Here is a 16203-nt window from a genome sequence, read left to right as displayed (position 1 = left end):
ATCAAAAACATTAACTTTTGATCTTAGTTTTCACTTGAAAACATGGTATCAGAGCTGAAGGAGTGTTGATTCTGGATCAAAACACCCTTTTAAGCTTCAATCATTTACCTTGAGTGGCTGCCATGTCTTTCGACGGTAGCCATGCTCAATCAAACCCAACAAACAACAGTGAATTATCAAGGCAATTAGCTAGTTTTTTGAAAAACAACATGAGTTTCCAACCAAAAATGTCTTATAGCTTAAAGATTAGTTTAAGCTTAAATAGCTCAAACTATGCTTTGTGGTGTAGGATGATGAAGGTTGCCATTGGAGGTAAATGCAAGGCCCTCCTTCATCATCTAACCACCAACTCACCCGACAGCAATGATGAAAATTATGAGCAATGGGAACATGAGGACTTGATTGTGTTCTCATGGCTCATACAGAACATAGAACCTGGAATTACAAGCAATTTAAATGAGTTCTCAACTTCAAAAGCCTTTTGGGATGCTCTTGCCACTACCTACAGTAGTGGTAAAGAAAAACTCCATACGTTTGACTTACATGTAAATGCAAATGACATCAAACATAAAGGTATGTCACTTGAGAATCTTTGGATTACATTTCAAGGAATATGGGGAGAGATTGAAAGGAGAGAGCCAAACCCAATGAAATGTGATGTTGGTATCAATACCTATAACCAAGTCAGGTTAGAACGGAAATTGTTCCAATTTCTGAACTCTCTTGACCAGAAGCATGATTCAATTAAACTGGAATTGCTTAGATTGGACCCCTTACCTTCGGTAGAGGAAGCATATGCCAAAGTCATAAAAGAGGTGGCTCACCAACAAATCCTAGGGCAATCCGGCATCGATTCATCATCAAGCCAAGGAATTACAACCGGATTAGTAGCCACAAAACCCATTCGATATGCTTCTCAACTTCAAAGGGTTGATAAATCGAAATTGAAGTACTCTGAGTGTCGTAAATCAAGGCATACTAATGAATAATGTTTCAAGAAGATAGGGTTTCCAGATTGGTGGACAAAACCGCGTAAAGCGGTAGCAGCGGTGGTGGAGCCACCAACATCCACCACTGAAATGACAACGGGATTTGGAGGAATTGCTTCAACCGAAACAGGTAAATTCCCAAAATCCTTTGCTTCTTTATTCACCCTAAGAGAGATAAACGAACACATGGGGTATTGGGTTATGTGAATGGATTAGGTAAATTAAATAAAAGTTTACATAGGGAAGATAATGTAACAGCCTAGATTTGGGCCTAGTAGTAATGACCTGTTTACCCTTCTGTGTTATTATAGTGATTTTAATAATTATGTGTTTTATAATTATTGTGTGTGGAATAATGTGTGTTTTGTGACAAGGGTCACAGAACATATTTTATGTTGTGAATTGGACTTAGAATGAATAACTTATTAAAGATTTTGGGTTTCAGATAACTGATAAATACCCGTGTGTTAGACGGAAGTCTTACCTATGTGTGAAGAAACCTAAATAATAAGATATATGTATGTACGTTCTTATCGTACCATTTTATCAACTAAAACAAACCCAAAACACTCCCTATTGCTCTTTAAATCTTGAAATCAAGTAGTGCAAATTAAGATTGTGAAGTTGTGTATCTGATTCTATCAGTTTCAAGGATCAAAACAAGGTAAGCATCTTTGATTTTGGTGATTCCAAATGGGTTTTATATGGGTTTGGTTAAAATGGGTTTTTAGTGATTGATTCTTGATGATATATGTTTGTGATGCTAAATTGATGTTAGAAATAGTTTGTATATGTATTATATGATGTTTTTGAGGTGGTTTCATGATCAGAACGGCCAAAAATTAAGATTTGGAGTCAACAAACGCGAAAACAGCGAGCTGGAGCTGTTCTACAGCTCCCACACATTTGAAAACTCAACCACGCGGTTGAGAACACTTTTGAGGGCTTAACCACGCGGTTGAGGGCTCAACCGTACGTTTGTGGCCTCAGACGCGCGGTTGAGCAGTGGCCAGTTTTTGGTAAAATTAAAAAGGCTGTAACTTTCAAACCGTAACTCCGTTTTTGACGAATAAACTATCGTTGGAATTGCCTTGAGGTTTAGTTTCTAATGATAAGATTTTAAAACACTAAATCAAACTTTAGGTTGGGTGTAAAAAGCTCGAATTGCAGTTGTACTGCTGTACTTCCTCAACCGTGCGTCTGAGGCACTCACTCGTGCGAGTGAAGTGTCCATTCGCACGAGTGAGATACTAAACTATGTGAGTAGGTTTTATAATCACTAGTATAAGTGATAGGTCATTCGTGCAAGTGAGGATACTCACCCGTGCGAGTGAGTATAGTCAGTCGCACGAGTGAGACCTCATCCGTACGAGTGACAGTGGTTGTACGTTTGGGTCAAGTGCAATTCTGAACCGTTTACTGTATTGCTGTGATATTTATTCAGATGTGTAATTTGATTGAAAAGTGTACTAACTCGAGAATTGATATTCTCAGGTGATAAACGGAAAGGTGAAGGCTTAGTGATATAAGACAACTGAGTTCTTGTGCTTCCAGGTAAGTGGGATTATCTTTATGGATGTGATTATACAGTGACAAGTATTGTGATCCGTGGCATGCTTATAATTAGACTGTGTAATGAGTCTGTGACTAGTACAGTAACCTTAGTGATTATGTGCGCACCAGTGAATGTCGAGGTGTTTTGTGCGACGTAAGAGGTCAATGCTATTTACCTTGTGTATTTAGGGTGATAGTATTGGGTCCAAGTGTTACTGATTAGTGGTATAGTATGAATGACGAGTGTGTCACGTCTAGAAGACTATACTAGTGACTCAGTAGTGTGGACTATCGGTGTATTCTAGCTTGATCAGCTATGGGTTGCCGGTCCTCTTGTGTATGGCTTAAAGTGATTAGTGACCAGTGCCTATAAGCTGTGCTTGATGCTTGTAGTGATGTCCACATAGATATTACCATTCACTTAGCGTTATGTTAATTCCCCCACAGCGTTTTGCCCTGCAGGTATAGATTAGTAGCTTTTGGTGGGTTTGCAAGGCAAGTGAAGATGTTTGACACAATGTATAACTCTGATGTTTTGTAATAAACTATATGGTCAAATGGGTTGTATTAATAACGTAACACCTGTGATTTTGTGTTATCATATAATTATGTACTAATATATGATGTGAAAACCTTCAAGTCTTTCGCTGTGAGTGTCTTAAAAAAAAGTAAAAGTACGGTGTTACAAGTTGGTATCAGAGCATAGGTTTGGTAGTATGTACACTGTGTAAGTGCCATACTCCCAAACTTATGAATGTGTCGTGTCAAACATCTAAGTGGGGGGTAAGTGAATGTAGAGATATGCACCTATGTGATTGTGATTAGTGATAGGTACTAATGAATTATCTACTAAATTTTGTGTGAGATGTTGTGATAAGACAGGTATGGCGATCGATCGAACCCTGCTGCTGACCCGTTGACCCCAATTTCTCCAGAGTTATGTCAGTGAGTCCTGATAGGAGATTTGACATGTCCGGAGAGTGTACCAGAGCATTGAGTAGAATAAAGATACATGTTTCATCAGTGATAAAGTGAACCTCGAGATATGTATGGAAAGATAAATGAAATAGGACAGCGACAATCGAAACTGATTTTGGCAACAATCCCTTAAGCGATGAGTTACATGTGTGTGAAGAGGGGCCAGGGGTGCAGGTGGGATCGATGTGTTGATAGATAAGAAGATGACTTCTTATTTAAAAAGGTACGCCCTTGTTGCATTATTTTAGTTATTATATATCATTTGATTGTGAACAAATGCTTATCTATGTTTGTTATATATTGTGCTCGATTAAGACCAGTTGTGACGTGATTGCTTCTTCCTAATAAGGTAGAAGTAGCCAGTGGTTTAACGACATTAGTTACAACAGCTGTGTTTGTAGCTACTAATGACATTATTGGGATTTACTCCCTTTGATTGACTGTCATGCTTTCTGTAATTGCCATGTTCTGTGAGATTGGTCAGATGTGATGCATTAGATATGCTTGCCATGATTAGTGAGAATTATTAGTTTTGTATTGCATATGCATATGATACCGCATTACTGTTATACTCCACTAAATATAATGATATGCATGATTCGCTAAGACTATTTAGGGCTTATATAAAATACTTTTACTTGACTTATCGGGACACCCGTAGTGGCCCGTAGGAATTAGGGTTGAATAGTAGTCCACATGTGTGTATGATGAAGGACTTGAACCCTGTGTTCTGTTGATATTACATGTGATTTGCTGGTATGTAAATCGTGAACAAACCGTTAAGTGTGATATTAGGCCTGTTATTTATATGCATGATTAGACTGGCAGTGTAAGATTCGTAGTAATACCTTAAGGAATTGTTTCCTTTCCTGCACCCTTACGAATTTTATTGTGACCTTTAGAAGTGAGTGTGGGTGGTGCCCCTTATGTTGTGTCTTTAGAAAATAGTGAAACCTTTGACCTGAATGGGGATTTGTATCTAATTTGTGTTATGACTTGGAAAAAGAGTGGATTGCTAGATGAAGTTTGAAATTGTGATTAGTATATCATTAGGATGAAATCGTATACCTAGATATATTTCTATACACAGATGATTGTGTGACCTTTTAGTTTGAGTGTTATAACCTTCAGGAATTACACTAATCATGTCCGGACTGTTAGTGATTTGCAAGTGATGTGACTTAAGTAATTGGATTTAAACTACTGTGATAGGTGGTTAGTGATGACTAAATAAGAATTAGTTAGGTAACCATGTGGGAAAAATTCATGGTGGTTAATAGCATAAAACTATTGAGACTGGTTGATTAGTGATAAAAAATAATAAACTAAGAAATTTTCCTATTACTGACTTTTAATAGGAAATTGTATACCATGACAAGGTGTAAACCATAGGAGTTTCCTTAACAAGTAACTTAGAATAAGGGTGTGATTTAGTGAAATATACTCGCATCTGGCTAACGGAAGTATATTATAGTAAATCATACAGGAATTCTGTTAAGCTGAAGGAAATTTAGTTGACTTGAATCATACATGGACTGTGAACTGACTGCTGGACAATGAATCGTTCGTGTGTATTATGACTAGCCTAGACAATTTAATGAATTTAAGATGTGTTAAGGAACATAAGTACAGAATCTAGTGAAATAAAGGGAATTCAGTTGTCATTGCTTTAAATTTTGAAGGAATTTAACTATGTAAAAAGTTAAACCTGATAATAAATACGTGAATTTGATCGTATCGAATGACATAAGGACCTAATTTTGGACCTTGACTGATCAAGTGACTATGAAAATTGTTAACACTAGTGATTAGTGATATGTGCTTAGACTGTTCCTTGTAGTCTGTGTCTAATGTAAGTGACTGTATGTGACTATTCATACACCCAGTGCTCACAACGATGGTGAATTCCGCCGCTGAGTTGAAGTCGATGGTGAATACCAACGTAAGATATCAACTTTTCCATTATTAGTGTTGGGAAGTGTGTTGATTGTGTACCCCGACCAGATGGTGATGCCTGGACTATATTTGTGTCTAGAGATTAGTGTAATGTTGTGTTTTGACTATGGAGAAAATTGCTCGTTTATGTCAACTACATTTTTTGCTAAGTTAAATGTGCCTGTTAATGTAATTACTAAGACCTTAAGTGTCGAAGTGGGTGACGGTAGGACTATGCCAATCGCATAGTGTGTGTCTGGAATTATTATCGACATAGAGGGTAGTCTTTTCCCCATGACTTGTCTAGTGATGCCTATACCAAGCTCTGATGTAGTGTTAGGCATGAATTGGCTTAGTGACCATAAGGCCAGTATTAAGTGCCATAGGATGATTATCTCTTTTCCTGTGACTAGTGGAAAACGGGTAGTTGCTCGTGAAGATTGGGGCGGGTTCCGTTGTCGGTTATTGTTGAGGATGAAAGCTCAGAAATCTTTGAACAAGAAATGTGATTCTTTCTTAGCTTATGTGATTGATGTAAAGAAGGAAGAGAATGTAGTGTTCGATATTTCCGTAGTGTCTGAATATCCCGAAGTGTTCCATGAGGAATCATTTGGCTTACCGCCGATCAGGGAAGTTAAATATAAGATCGATTTAGTGACAGGGGCTACGTCGGTTGCCAAAACTCCGTATAGATTAGCTCCTTCAGAAATTCGTGAAATGATGTCCTAAATTAAAGAACTATTGGACCGCGGGTTCATTCGTCCGAGTTCTTTGCCGTGGGGTGCACCAATGTTATTCGTGAAAAAGGAATGATGGTACACTCAAATGTGTATAAATTATAGTGAATTAAATAAAAGAACAGTAAAGAAGAAGTATCCGCTTCCTAAGATAGATGACTTATTCGATCAGATTCAACGAATTTCATTTTTTTTTCAAAAATAGATTTACGTTCGGAATATCATCAGGTTTGTGTTGTTGATTCTGACATTCCTAAGATTTCATTTAGTACTCATTATCGTCATTATGAGTTCTTAGTAATTCCGTTTAGGTTAACCAACGCTCTAACAAATTTCATGGATCTCATGCATAGGATGTGTAAACCATTTTTGGATAAGTTTGTTATCGTGTTTATTGAAGACATCTTAGTGTACTCCAAAACCGAATCCGAACATGCTGAGCATTTAAGATAAGTGTTAGAACTCCTAAGACATGACCAATTGTATGCAAAATTTTCAAAGTGTGAGTGTTGGTTGCATGAAGTTCAAATTTTTTGGGTCATGTTATCTGTGATGAAGGTATTAAAGTGGATCCAATTAAGATTAAAGTTGTGAGGAATTGGATTTAACCAAAGAATCTGATATCGGGCAAAAAGTCACGTTTTTACCCCCTAAATCAGACCCTAAAACAATAAAGATTAAAACTTTTTCTGCAAAATTATCGCTTTTTTGGTTGATTTTATAGATTAAGTAATTACAAAGGCGATGCAAAAAGAATCAAGTAAAACAGAGCTAAAACGAAAATTCTAAAGCGAAAACGGTGAAAGACAAGAAATCAAGTTACGATCCAGTGAATCAAGGCACGATCAGCACACCATACGGCTTGCCATATGGTCTGTCATATGGCCTGCCAGTATGGATACGCCCTGCCAGATACGCCCCACCAAGTGCCTTCACCATATGGCCTGCCTTGCATACGGCTGCCAAATACGCCCTGCCATACGCCCTGCCAGGCGTATTTGGCAGAATTCCAAGTCTATTTAAGGGCCTTTCTCCATTAATTCCAAGACACTCAACTTGCAATTCAATTTACATTTGCAATATGTTAGTTAGTTTTTAGTAGTAGTTAGCTTAGCTTTTATTTTCCGGAGGATATCCCGGCGAGTCCCTGCGATCCAGGGCAGATTAGTTCGGCCTTTTCAGGTTTTTATCCGAAATGCTTGTCTTTTGTATTAAACATGTATTCTTATCTTTTATGTTTAATAATGCATTCCGATATTGCCATGATAGTGTAATTTATCTGTATGTTGCCATGATAGAAGTTTTGGGTTAGCGTAATTATGTTAATATAGTACGGTTATTGTTATAATGTTGAACTAGGAAGTCTGATAGATTTGTATGCTAGCATCTTAAGGATTGACCAACTTAGGTTGTGATCAGGACTTGTCCACCTATATGAAATTAGCTACTTCATAGGATTAAGTCCCCTAGTTATACTGTATCTGAAGATTCTATGAACTCGGTATGGCCGGAGTTCCCGAGCGGCATTTAATGTACTTTTAGGACACGGAACCTAGGAATTGAGACATGAATGACCTAGTATGCCTATTGACTATTCCGAAGAGACCTCCTAGGAGCTATTAAGATCTAGTTAGTGCCTCTACTGTATGACCCAAGCCTATTGCATGCTCTTGTCTGATTGTTGCCCTAGGTCTTAGTCATATCAACTGTTCAGGTACTTATTAGGTTTCTATCTTCTTTACTATCAGTATAGTAACTGTAATGCTGTATAATGTTTGATTTGTTGTGATCTCACTAGTATGATGTAATGGTTGTTAGTTTCCACTTAAGGTTTTGCCAACTTAAACCGACGGACTCCTTCTGTTTGTGATCAGTGTTCAATCATCACGGCACGTTGTTATTCAGTTATCTAAACTGATAATGAGGGATAGGATTAGAGCTTAACTTACTAATAAACCTAGTACTCTACTGAGGATAACCTCTGAGGTATTGTTACACTTCAGTTATAAGACCAAGTGACATACTTCTCACTGTTCAAACAGAACTCCGAGAGTTCAGAGATAATTAGGTCTGTGTAATTGGCTCATCCAACCAGATCAACATCAATCCAAGCATAGTCTTAACATAAGCATAATTACCTTTCCCTAACCCAATACTGATATCTTGGTCAACATTTTCCTGATCTGCATACTCCGAATATCCTTCCACTTTCTTTACTTTTCTGCATTTAGGACCTTTAGCTAAAATCAACTACTATCTTTATCTAGGTAATTTAACTAAAAGACAATTATCCACTTGATCTTGAATTCGTTAATCAGCATAAAATTCGACACTATGTTAACTTACACCTTCTACACCTTAGAAAGTAAAATTAAATTTAGGCCCCCAAAATATAAATAAACGAAGACACTGTGTGCTACCGAATTGGACACCCTGCGACCTAACGACACCGCAGAAATAAAACCGTTCGTTAGTGGCATATCACTGTTTCTCTTGGCGCCGCTGCCGGGGAAAACGAATATTTTGATCGAGAAAGATTTTAAACAGATAAAGTATTGTTTGGTGGTGTCTAAGAAAGTCAATTATATACAGACTTGGTTATTGGATTTTCCGAACAGTCTCCAATTATATTAGAACCAAAAGGATCCTGCCTCTCCGTAGTCGGCCTGGCCACCTCGATACGAGTAATCTGTGAGAAGTCCTATCAGTTGAGATATCCGATCTGGTTAGCGACCGAATTTCGAGAATAATTGTTTTTATTAAATTATCGATCCTTTTAGTAAATTAATATTTTCTAAAAGTTACTTTTAAGTCTTTTTATTAACAGAAAAATCAAAAAAAAAAATGGAACAACAAGACGCCCTTGCTTCTATGCATAAGTCATGCTTAGAGGAAAGAGGAGGACCAATCACCTTAGGAACCGAAGGAATTCCTGAAATCAGTTCGCACATGATTAAACTAGTCAGTATGATCTGTAAATTTCAAGGATTACCGACTGACGATCCTAACTTTCATATAAACAAATTTATCAGTCTGATTGACTCTTTTAAGAAGGAATCAAACGAGAAAAATATTTTAAAACTTCATCTTTTTCAATATTCACTTTCTAAACACGCTTCATCATGTTTTGACGCACTTAACCCGAATTCAATTCATACATGGGAGGATTTAGCTACTAAATTCCTAAACGAATATTATCCACCCTCCCTACAAACCTGTTTAAGAAATGGCATCACTAACTTTTCTCAAAAAGAAAATGAGTCATTGTGTCTAGCATGGAATAGAGTAAAGATGATGCTTAAAAGATGTCTGAATCATTCGTTAAGTCGGACAGACATAATCTGTACGCTTTACAATGGTTTGACCAAGGATGATAAGTCTCTCCTAGACATGGCCTCGCAAGGCAATTTCATGTCTCGAACAGCAGATGAAGCATGGGATCTCTTGGACACGATAGCTGCACAACAGGAAGATTGGAACAATGAAGCTGCTGAGAAGGATGACGTCTTCGCTCATACGGTAAAAATGCTGAAAACCAGGTTACAAGATCTCACCCTCACTCTTCAAAGTTTACAAATTCCTAATAACTCCGATGCTACTAGAACCAATCTAAGGTATCCTTACTCTAGATGGGCACACAAACAGCAAAATAGCTCGGATTATAATATAATTTTTCCATTGCACAAACCTACTCTCCACTCTAAGGAAATTTTAGCTGAATTTATGAAAAAGCAATATATGATAAACCTTCAAGTCATAGAATGCCAGAACCAGTTCGACACTTTGATAAAGACTTTTGAAGAATTAATCACAAATTTTCAGCTTACGCTTAAACGCTTAACCACTAAAATTGATATAGAGTGTAGTGAGTTTGATGCCCTAGTAATTACTAGAGGAGGAAAAGAAACAACTGTCAATATACCCATACAATATTTTTCTGATAAGGAACCTGTGCCAATTGACCCAGTCGATCCACCAGAACCTATCTCTCCTAAGGCCCCGGAAATTATTCCGCGCGCCCGCATACCTTTCCCAGGTAGGCTTAGGAAGGAAAAACAAGAAGCACAATTTGCTAAGTATTGAGATATTATTAAGAATTTGCATTTGAATGTACGTCTAGTAGATGCTTTAGTAGAAATGCCAAACTACGCTAAATTTTTCAAAGAACTGCTTTCAAACAAAGAGAGATTAAGAGAGATAGTTAGCTTGCCCTTAAGTGAAGAATGCTTGTTAGTGTTACAGCATGGAATTCCCCCTAAGCTAGGAGATACGGGAAGATTTACGGTACCTTGCTACCTGCAAGATGTCCAAATTAGCAATGCGTTAGCAGACTTAGGAGCCAGTGTAAATCTAATGCCCTATTCATTATTCAAGAAGCTAGGATTAAATGATTTAAGGCCAACCAGAATGACTATCCAACTCGCGGACAGATCAGTTAAAATTCCTAGGGGAATAGCTGAAGATGTCCTAGTTAGAGTGGATAAGTTCGGATTTCCAGTTGATTCCGTCATTATGAATATTGAGGAAGACACGAAGGTCCCACTCATTCTTGGCAGACCATTCCTAAATACTGCCAAGGCCGTAATTGATGTTCACGAGAAATCATTAAAGTTAAGGGTTGGAGGAGAAGAAATCACATTCAATGTTGATCGCCTCATGAACCATCCTAAGGAAGAGGAAGTGAATCTCTCTGATTCTTTTCAAGAACTCGTCAACGAATACCTGGAAGAGACTATGGCTATTTGCAGTCAAGATCAAATTTCTAAGGATTTGTTCTTTACACCTCCTGAAGGAAATCTTGATAACCATTCAGCCATAGACCTTAGTCATCTCATATCTCCCCTCTCTGAAAATAACTTTCTTGGCAATACTATTCAAATAGCACCGTTAGGACAAGGCATTCCTTTACCTATATTAAGGAGAAGACCGAATAAAGAAACAGATTTCATTTCGGTATATCAGGAACCCCAGTCAAGGGAAGACTGTGAGGAGTTTCCCGAACCTACCTTCGAAACTAAAGAAGAAGTTTCTGAAGAAGAAGCATTAAGAAGGACAATTTCCAGAAATGAAGAACAGATAGCATCAGTGACCGCTACTGAAGAATCAGAATTCCAGGAGAAATACGACTCGTTAGACCGTAAGGAGATAGCTAGGATGAAGCCATTTATCGAGGAGCCTCCGGAATTGGAATTGAAAAAGTTACCCGACAATGTGGAGTATGCATTCTTAGAAGGAGAATCGCAACTCCCTGTGATCATATCGAAAGACCTCACGCCACAAGAGAAGGCGTAATTGATTCAAATCTTGAAATCATATAAGAAGGCAATTGCTTGGAAGATCTCCGACATCAAAGGGATCAACCCCAACTATTGCACCCACAAGATCTTCATGGAAGACGATTTCAAACCATCGGTTCAGAGGTAAAGAAGGGTCAACCCTATGATTCAAGAAGTCGTCAAGAAAGAAGTAATCAAACTTCTAGACGCCGGTCTGATCTATCCAATCTCTGATTCACCATGGGTCAGTCCTGTTCAAGTGGTACCCAAAAAGACAGGGACGACCGTAATTCAAAATGAAAATAATGAGCTTATTCCAACTCGGGAAGTCACCGGTTGGAGGGTTTGCATAGACTATCGTAAATTAAACGATGCAACCCGGAAGGATCATTTTCCATTACCTTTCATTGATCAAATGTTGAAACGTCTATCAGGAAATGAGTACTACTGTTTCCTAGACAGTTTTTCCGGCTACTTTCAAATTCCCCTCGATCCAAAGGACCAAGATAAAACAACCTTTACCTGTCCTTATGGAACATTTGCCTATCGTCGCATGCCCTTTGGGTTATGCAATCCACCAGCTACATTTCAGCGATGCATGGTGGCAATATTCCACGACATGATTGAACGTTGTATGGAAGTCTTCATGGACGAATTCTCAGTCTTTGGTAGTACCTTTGATTCATGCCTTTCAAACCTTGACAAGATGCTCACCCGGTGTGAAGAGTCAAATTTAGTTCTAAATTAGGAAAAATGTCACTTCATGGTAAAAGAAGGGATAGTTTTAGGACATAAGATCTCTAAAGCAGGAATAGAAGTTGATAAGGCTAAGATTGAGACCATCACTAAACTTCCAGAGCCTACCACAGTAAGAGCGGTAAGGAGTTTCCTAGGACACGCCAGTTTCTACCGACGTTTCACTAAGGATTTTTCAAAGGTCACACGACCTCTCACTCATCTCCTAGGAAAGGAAGTCCCGTTTGTCTTCAATGAAGAATGTCAAAAAGCATTCAACTATTTGAAAGAGCAGCTAACACATGCATCGATCATGATAGCTCCTGATTGGAGTCTACCCTTTGAGATCATGTGTGATGCGAGCGATTTCACAGTTGGATCAGTTCTTGGACAACGGGTAGATAAACACTTTCATCCAATCTATTACGCAAGCAAAACCTTAACCGGAGCTCAAGAGAATTACACTACCACGGAGAAGGAGCTGCTAGCCGTAGTATTCGCCTTCGACAAATTTCGTTCCTATCATATTCTGTCCAAGACTACAGTCTATACGGATCATTCAGCCCTCAAATATCTATTCACAAAGCAAGACGCAAAGCCAAGACTCCTACGATGGATCTTACTCCTTCAAGAATTCGACATCGAGATTAAAGACAAGAAAGGAGCAGAGAACGTCGCAGCAGATCATCTTAGTCGTTTGGCGAACCCAACGATGGAAAAACTTGCAGAACAAGATATCAGAGATAAATTTCTAGAAGAACAGCTTATGAGTTTAGGACAAACTCACATAGGATCACAATTTATTGACACTCCTTGGTATGCCGACATGGCCAACTACCTAGTTGCCGGCGTAGTACAAAAGGGTATGAGTACCTCCCGAAGAAGGAAGTTCTTCAGGGATGCCAAGTACTACTATTGGGAAGATCCTTACCTGTTTAGAATTTGCCCTGATCAGATAATCAGGAGGTGCGTAGATGAAAAGCAAGCAGCAGGGATTCTTCACCAATGTCACCATGGACCAACTGGAGGTCATCATGGAGCAAACTTAACCGCGAGGAAAGTCTACCAATCAGGATTCTACTGGCTGTCTATATTTCGAGATGCGCAAGAGCTTGTAAAGCATTGCGATGCATGCCAAAGGCAAGGTAATATCTCTATGAAGAACGAGATGCCTCGGACTAATATCCAAGCTTGCGATATCTTCGATATATGGGGATTAGACTTCATGGGCCCATTTCCAAAGTCTAATGGGAAAGAATATGTCCTCGTAGCAGTAGATTACGTCTCTAGATGGGTCGAAGCTCAAGCATTTCCAACTAATGATGCCAAAGTCATCACAAATTTCCCTAAGAGACTATTATGCAGATTTGGAGCTCCCCGTGCAATAATAAGTGATATAGGCACACACTTCTGTAACACTCAGTTTATGAAGGTGATGCAATAATACGGAGTTACCCACAAGATGTCCACTGCCTATCATCCGCAGACCAATGGACAAGCAGAGGTCACGAACAGAGCACTCAAAAGAAACTTAGAACACACTGTCGGCCATCATGGAAATAAATGGGCTGAAAAACTAGATGATGCTCTGTGGGCATTCCGGACTGCTTATAAGAATCCTCTAGGAACTACACCCTACCGAATGATCTATGGAAAAGCTTGTCACCTTTCGCTGGAACTCGAATATAAAGCTCTCTGCGCGCTGAAGACCTGCAACCTCAATCCCTCAGTTACCGGAAGACATAGGAAGATGCAATTGAATGAACTCGCCGAATTGAGAGACCAAGCATATGAAACATCATACATCTACAAGGAACGAACGAAGCTTACGCATGATGCAAAATTAATCCCTACAAAGTTCACCCCTGGAGATAAAGTTCTTCTCTTCAATTCTCGGTTCAAGAAGTTCGCGGGAAAATTTAGATCAAGATGAAGTGGCCCATACAAAGTAGTACACGCTTTTCCACACGAAGCCGTGAAGTTGGAAGGACATACTGGTAATTTCAAGGTAAATGGCCACTGGTTGAAAGCCTATTTAGAAGACCACGATAAGGAGGAGCACCTCTTCTCCTTTGATCCATTCTGAAGATCTAACAAGGAAAAGTCGAGCTGTAACGACTTGATAAACAAAGCGCTCTTGGGAGGCATCCCATGCTTATCCTTTTTATTTCTTATTATTTTCATTTCAATTATTTTCAGTCTTAAGATATTATTTCGGTACTAATAATTAAGCGCCATACTTGCGTTTAGTGCTTACAAGTTGTTGAATGTGTTTAGGCGCAATGCCAAGTTCAGGAACATCAGCTTACATTCCCATTCACAGGAGGAGGACTCCTGTAGTTTACTCATCCGAAAGCAGTGCTGATCAGAACAGGCCATCAACAGGGCAATTAGGCCCAAGGAGATTAGTATTAGAGAGCGTTGAGGAAGATATCGGCACAGCACCGCCAGCTCCTCCCGTCCGACGATCTAGACGTCTAGCCAGGAGACCGGCCTAGCATACACAGTTGCCAGATACGCATGAGCCACAAATGGTGATCCATTACGGAGCTACGTTGAGTGACCCTGATGTTGCATGGGCACTACTCAGAGATCAGCAGAGACTTTACATGGCACTGAGAACATACCTCCAGCGTGAGGGGATGCCACGCAATACTCTGGGCCCATCTTCATTTAGGCTAGCACGTCGTGTTCAGCTGACACGACGGTCTATGCCCGGGCATTCCACACCAGCTTCAGTTCACTTCGTTTCCTCTGCTGCTATGCCTGCACACGCTACTCCTATCCCTATCACACTGCCAGTTCCAGTTACTGAGTTGCCAGAGGGTTGTCATTTAGTCACTATTCCTATTTCAGTGGAGCCGCCAATGGCCCATGCATTTTTGATTACTGGGAGCATACCTGACGAGGAGCTCTTCCCAGACCTATCCCACCTGGAGATACCGACAGACTTATGTCTAGATTCTCTACTCAGCCCTAAGATGGATATAGGGCAGCCTTTCGAGTACTTGCCGATCCTGGAGGATGATGACGTCCTCAGATACTTTGCAGAGCCGACATAGCATTGACCAGGATAGTAACCCATAGACTATTTTATCTTTATTTTATGTTTTTATCTTTTTGAAGCATTGTACTAAAAATTATATATAGTGGAAATGCTGCCTTTCTCTTCTTGTTCTTCATGCAGAAATATTATTAAAAGAGACTGGGATGTAGAAGATTGAACGTAGGAAGGCCCAGCACTAGGAAAGTAACACGACCATAGGGAAGTAATCTTTCCTCAACCCTATTTCAATTATAACGCACTAAAATCTCTAAGTGTGGGGTGACCCCCGCAACTAACTTAGAATTTTAGAAGTCATGTCCTTGATTTATATAGTATCAAAATATTCTTTCTAGAGAACATTAGGGACAATGTTCTTCTAAGTGTGGGGTAATGGGTAAGGTTTTTAAGGTCGAAAGTTTTAAAGTCAAGTAACCATAAAACGCCAGGTTTTGAAAAATTCTTTTGTTCAAAAGTAATTAAACAATGGATATTGGGTAATTTTAAAAAATTCTTACTTTGTTTTTGCCCAAAAGATCTAATAAAATTGCTAGAAATTGGTTTTCGGAACATTTATTAGAACGGAACGATCAAACTGAAACTAATGTTTTGTGTCAAAAGATTTCTTTTAAGAAAATACGTTAAAGGCTACGCATGATCAAGCACGACCCCTACTCTAAAAAGTGAGGAATCTTGGACCCAAAGTATCTGTATGACCTATCAAATCTACAGTACTTTGTTATTTCAATTGATGAGCGTGCCGGTGTGCGGTTCAAATTAGAACTTGGTTCAGCCATACGTTTCAAGGCCAATGGTTAGTAAGCGCCATACGTGGTGCAGGTGCGATACTCCTTCCGAAATCATTCTGAATAGAGAAGACAAAAAGCCATCCATTTCCGTTTTCACTCCAAGCAATTTTAAACCGACCAACTCACATAAAGAGTTGATGAATCAGA

The 16203-nt window shown here is 39.1% G+C and overlaps 2 protein-coding genes across 2 annotated transcripts; both read left to right on the top strand.

The window, feature by feature from the left end:
• Positions 1 to 227: 227 nt before the first annotated feature.
• LOC139840623 (uncharacterized) lies at positions 228 to 989 on the top strand. Its single transcript, XM_071830880.1, has one exon. It carries the CDS (start codon positions 228 to 230, stop codon positions 987 to 989), a length of 762 nt encoding a protein of 253 aa, XP_071686981.1.
• A 4776-nt stretch (positions 990 to 5765) lies between these two features.
• Positions 5766 to 6185, top strand: LOC139840617 (uncharacterized). Its single transcript, XM_071830875.1, has one exon. It carries the CDS (start codon positions 5766 to 5768, stop codon positions 6183 to 6185), a length of 420 nt encoding a protein of 139 aa, XP_071686976.1.
• The last annotated feature ends 10018 nt before the right edge of the window (positions 6186 to 16203 follow it).

The sequence above is a fragment of the Rutidosis leptorrhynchoides genome, chromosome 1 (genome assembly GCF_046630445.1).
Source record: "Rutidosis leptorrhynchoides isolate AG116_Rl617_1_P2 chromosome 1, CSIRO_AGI_Rlap_v1, whole genome shotgun sequence".
In the NCBI taxonomy this organism is placed as follows: Eukaryota; Viridiplantae; Streptophyta; class Magnoliopsida; order Asterales; family Asteraceae; genus Rutidosis; species Rutidosis leptorrhynchoides.
The sequence above is the reverse complement of the archived record's forward strand: the minus strand, read 5'-3'. Positions and strand labels throughout refer to the sequence as shown.